The sequence below is a fragment of the Pteropus alecto genome, unplaced genomic scaffold (assembly GCF_000325575.1).
Source record: "Pteropus alecto unplaced genomic scaffold, ASM32557v1 scaffold5, whole genome shotgun sequence".
Lineage (NCBI taxonomy): Eukaryota > Metazoa > Chordata > Mammalia > Chiroptera > Pteropodidae > Pteropus > Pteropus alecto.
The window spans coordinates 18,641,485-18,647,177 of NW_006441953.1; the positions used below are offsets into that span (position 1 = coordinate 18,641,485).

The 5,693-nt window shown below is 45.0% G+C and overlaps 1 protein-coding gene across 1 annotated transcript in view; it reads left to right on the forward strand.

The window, feature by feature from the left end:
- The first annotated feature begins 2,073 nt into the window (after nt 1–2,073).
- LGI2 (leucine rich repeat LGI family member 2) overlaps nt 2,074–5,693 on the forward strand; it is a 58,172-nt gene continuing 54,552 nt past the window's right edge. Inside the window, exon 1 of the mRNA XM_015594840.1 lies at nt 2,074–2,237. Within this exon, the coding sequence (XP_015450326.1) occupies nt 2,074–2,237 (164 nt within the window). The remainder of the gene's footprint in view (nt 2,238–5,693) is intronic.

Sequence of the window (5,693 nt, forward strand, 5' to 3'; positions counted from 1 at the left end):
CCTCTCCTCCTATGTGTTAATCTGCTCAGGCTGCCAGAACAAGCTACCATGGACTGAGTGGCTTAAACAATAGAAGTTTATTTTCTCACAGTTCTGGAGCTGGCAGGTCCGAGAAATTTCTGGCAGCATTACTTTCTTGGGAGGGCTCTCTTTCTGGCTTGTAGACAGCCACCTTCTTGCTCTGTGTACACTTGGCTTTTCTTTCGTGCATGTCACATCAGGATCTCACCCTTATGATCTCATTTAACCTTATTTACTTCCATAAAGGCCCTATCTCCGAATATAGCCACAACTGGGGATTAGGACTTCAACGTGAGGTTTTTTGGGGGGATGGGGCACAATTCAGTCCATAGCACCCTCCCAGGACTCTCTACGTGCATAATCTCTGATTGTGTCGTCAGCTAGCCTGCACTTCTTTATAGCATGGCAGCATCTGGGCTCCAGAGAGACAAGGTAGCAAGTGCTAGTCCTTTTCAGGCCTGGACTTGGAAATTCAGAAAGTTGCTTCCACAACCTTCTACTGATCCACACAAGTCATAGGCCAGTCTAGATCCCAAGGGAGAGAAGACGGACCGCATCTCTGATGTCAGGAGTGGCATGCAAGCACAGGGAAGGGAGGACTTATTAGGGGCCATGTCTGGAGTCTGGTTATCGTAGAGACCTAACTTAAGGACTGGTGACTTCTCAGACCCAGGGAGGAGGGAAAAGATGAGTCGAAGCTGCCACAGAGGGGTTCTGGTCCAGGATTTGCTTTTTTGTTCCCACACTAGACCTCTTCCCCCAGAGTTCCTGATAGGCTCCAACCAAACCACCAAAAGCTATTCCTGAGCCCTGAGAAGTGTTAATCTAAATGAAAAAATGCGCCAATTTTATTAATACTCATTAACAGACTTAATTATGCAGTGTGTCCTATACTGTCAATAATATAAGGGGTTGTTGCTTTACAAATGAGAACTCAGGGAACACTTTCCCCTTCATTATCTCAGCATGTCTGGCTACTGCTGATATCTAAGCAGAGAGGATACTCCCCCACTTCGGGAATCTTCGTTGAGTCCTAGCCTCAGCCCGAGTCAGAATCAGGTTGCCCTCCCTGGGCTCCTGTCACCCCCACACTTGCCTGTTTGTTTGTTTGTCTTTATCGGCTTTATTGAGATGGAATTCCATCACTTGCCTGTTCCGGCCACATCAGATTGTAATAATCTTTTATCTGCCTCTCTCACCAGATCACTGGCTCTTCCCTTGGCTACAGATTGGACTCCTCTGGGGAACTTTAAAAATACTGCTGCCTGGGTTTCACCCCAAGAGATTCTGACTTAATGGGTCTGGAGGGCTTGGCACTTTTAAAAGCTCCCCAGGTGATCCCAATGTGAAGCCGAGCCCACCTTGAAGGCAGGGGGCCTATCTTACTGGTGGTATACAGTAGGTGCTTAATGCAAAGTGAACAAGTGAATGAATGCCCTGCCTTCCTTCTTGGGGAATTGGATCCTCCTCTTCCGTAGGCTCCCAGCTTCTGAAAGAGATATTGAGGTTTTAGTTTTTGTTTGTCCTTGCATTTGTAGATGAGTTGGTAAAAAAAAAAATGAAAGGTTTTCTTTTTCTTTTTTTCTTTTTGTCTTTCCTTTCCTCGAAAAGGAAGCAGAGCTCGGAAGCTTGGAATCTTAAGGGTATTTTTTATCCTTAGGGCAGAGGAAGAGGCCTCTGTTTTTGAAAGCTTGGAGTAGGAGCCTAAGTGCTAGAAGGGGGACGAGGGATGTGGGGGCTGAGGAGGTATTGAGGGTGGGGGGCCCTCTGAGTGTCAGCGAAAGCTAACGCATGTGCAGCACTTTGTGCTAGGCACCGTGCCAAGGGCTTTACATGAACTCACTTGTCCTCTGCTACGATGCAACCCCATGAGGAAGACGCAATTGTTTTCACTTTATCGATAAGGAAACTAAGGCACTGAGCCGTTAAATGAGTGACCTCAAAGTGGCAAGTGCCAGGAGGGAAGTTCCCAAAGACTAGAAGAGAATGGGTTTGGAGGGGTGGCAGGAGGTGCCTTTGTGTGGGTAGCACCTTGGAGGAAACGTGCCAAGCATGATTTCCTGGGAGATTTTGGAGTCTCAGACAATGGGCTTGTCAGCATTGTCCGATAAGAACCGGGCAGCAAAGGACCCTCTGGAGATGATCTGGATTATTTATAAGTCTCCAGCTTCCTCCACCTTACCCCCAAATGGACCCTTCCCAAGAAAAGAACTCTGGTAGGTGATGGCTAGACTTGAATTCAATTTTACATTTAAGTATAACAAAGAAAGCAAGAATAAAACTCATGCTTGTGACAATGTCTGGGAGCAGGCTGAGGGTCATAGGATCCTGGCAATTTTGCTTCTGGGCCTCTCCTCCTGCTTTGACCAAGTTCAAGGTTACTCCATCCCTAGGCTAGCTTCTGGAGCATGTTCCCAGCCTCCACCCCTCTGTGCCCCAGCTGCCTTGACGTTCCCACCAGTTCCAGTGGCCTGGCCCCCGCATGCCTCTTGCCTTGGCCTGTCGGATTGGTTTATTTAGGGAGATTAAGAACCAAGCCCGGTTTAACTTAGATGGGCACCAACTCAATAATGCGTTCCTTTCCTAAGCTTCAAATCAGCCTGAACAAATGCCAGTGAGCTGTGGTTAAAGGCACCACCCCCACCCCTTAAAAAACTTTCCGTCACACTTCTTGGCAGGTGCATGCTAGGAAGAAATCTGTATTCAATCATTTTTATTTGTGTTTGGTTTTGCTTAATAGGATTTAGAATGTGCCAAAGAGCAGCAGGTGGCTGGCTAGGGGAGGGGGCATGTTAAGGGACAAAAAGGGGAGGCCCCTTCCTCCCCTTTGACAGAATCTGAGGGATCCTGATGGAGCTGGCAACAAACTGCAAGTTAAAGAACTCCCGTGGGAAAATAGCAAGTTCGTCCTCACACCAGGAAGCGACAGTCCCCGGAAGCGTTCATAATAACATGTCCCATCGTGCAGCAAGCACTTCACCTGCCTGCCAGGCACTGCACTGTACCCACGTATTATCCCATCCATTCTCATTGCCCCCAGGGCACAGATGAGAAGACTAAGGACCAGAGAAGTTATCCGGGGTGCCTGAGACCACACTGGAGGGACCTGAGATGAGGCTTAAGCCTGACTCTGGTTTGAAGTGCCCTGCTTTTCGGAGCTCTGCAGAAAGGCAGCTGGGAAGAAGCCAGAACAGACTATTCAGCGCTTCTCAGCCCGGGTGCACATTAAAATCAGCTGGGGAGCTTTTAAAGCAGCACTGGTGCCCAGGCTCCACCCTGGAGGGGCAGATTTAATTGAATTGAGCTGTGGCCTGGGTATCCATATATTTTTAAAGCTCCCAGGTGAATCTGATATGCAGCCAGGGTGGGAACTTCGGCTGGATGATCTGGAGCTAGGATTAAGCCCTGAGGCGGCCCAGGCGGCCCAGACTGACGTAGACTGGGAGGCAGGAGAGCCAGCGAGCATGTTGGGAGAGCCTGGGAAAAGGAAGGCTGGGATTATTACGACTTTATCTTTCATTCTTTTCTATTAATAAGTGACCTTACCTTCCAGACAGACTTTAAGAACTTTAAACACCATGATTCCTTAGATAAAACACAGAGCAAATTATCTAAAACTCTTTCATTTCCTCAGAAATTTAGGTCCAGAACCAACCTGACTACCATTTGACACAAACACCACTGTTCTCACCATGTTCTAGAGCCAGGTTAACCTATACCTAATTTTTTAAACAATTATTTATTTTTTTAAATTGTGGTAAAATATAATATAAAATTTACCATTTTAAACATTTTTAAGTGCCCAGGTCAGTAGCATTAAGTACATTCACACGGTAGTGCAACCATCATCCCCATCCATCTGCAGAGCATGTTTTCACCTTGTAAAACTAAAACTCTGTGCCCTTTAAATAGTAACTCCCCTTTACCCGCTCCCAGCTCCTGTAACCATCATTCTACTTTCTCTATGAATCTGACTACAACCCAGACCTAATTTTATGACAGATTAATTGTACCTATATCAGCTCAAATTTAAATAATAATAACTACTTTTGTATGAGCAACTAGTTACACAGAAACCACCTCAGTAGGTCCTACTGCAATCCCTTCATTGCACAGATGCTTAGACAGTGTGGCAGGGACGATTGTATGTGCTCATACTGGATGGCCACCTTTTCTAGCCTCTATGACAGGTGAGACCATGCTGCTGGGCCTGGACAATGGCAAATGGACAGAAGTGATGCATATCATTTCCAGGCCTGGCCCTAGAACCCCCATACTGTTTACCACACTCGCTTCCCCTTCCATAGCAATCATAGAGTCTACATGGTTAACGTGGCATTGTCAAAATTTGGGAGGAGCCAAATCTTTGAGTCTCTGCTTGGAGCAGAGCCACCAAGAATTGGTGCCCAACCTGCATCGATCAAATTGGCACATGAACAAGAAACCAAACCAAGCTATTTGGCACATTTTTACTGTAGCAGAACCTATCCCATCTTGCCTAATATACAGGGGTAAAATAACTTACCATGATCTCATAGCTAATAGTCACTGGAGTCAGGATTTGACCTTAGCTCTTTCTGATACCAAGTTTTGTGGTCTTCTGCGTTACACTCTACTACTATCGGATTATCTTATATTGCTCCCAAACTATTTATTTGAGGTTAAATATGTGGCCTTAAAAAAAAAAAGACAGTGCTTACTTTGGTAAAGGAAGCTAATCATTTAAATGTCTCTCCACAGCCAACCAGCCTTCTCTACATCATGCCACATCTCAAAAGAAAAATAAAACAAATTTCTTCTGCTGAGATCCATCCCTCCAGCTGATAAAAATTCTGGCAGCTTCTGGCACTCAAGTCAGGATGTTTAAACCTACTCTTCTTTAAGAGATGCTTCTCCAGCAATTTATTTTCTGTCACTGCCTTTGTTTTTGCCTATGAAGGATGATATTTTGTTCACCTTTAATGCCTTTACTTCATTGTATTCTGCAGTAAATGTCCCCAAACAATGCTTACACTATCCATTAGGTAGGGCTGTCTCGACTGGCTGTCACCCAGCAAGACTGCATTTCTCAGTCTTTGGTCTAAACATAATGTCATTTCTTCTTAGCATATCACCCACCACTATCTCCTGTTGAGTGAGTGTGTGTGCATTAAAAAAAATGTTTCAACACAGTATTTCTTTTCTATTCTATATCAATACAGCATGTGTCAACAGACATAGAGCAAGCTTGGTGCTTGATAACCTTTTTAAAATTTTGAAGAGGAAAGTGTAGAAAAATGACCAAAAGATAACACATAAATCTGGGAACTTGGAAACAGAAAAGCAAAGCTGGATATAGAGCAGCAACAATACTAAGAAGAAAATGCCAGAAAACTTTTCTCATTCTGAACTTAACAGACCAGCGAGGTATTCTTTACTCAACCATTGAAATAGAATAGGGTGGCCAGATTTAGCAAACAAAACAGCTGCATTCACAGAGGGCCTCTTAGATGTTCGGTGTTGTGGTGCACATTCTCCACGACTTATTTGCTGTGTGACTTTGAACAAGGTGTTAATCCTTCTGAACCTCACCTTCATCATCTATAAAATGGAGCTAATAACATCTACGTTTCAGAATTACTGGAGGCATTAGCGAATTGTGTGTGAAGCACCTGGAACTCTATAGACGCTCT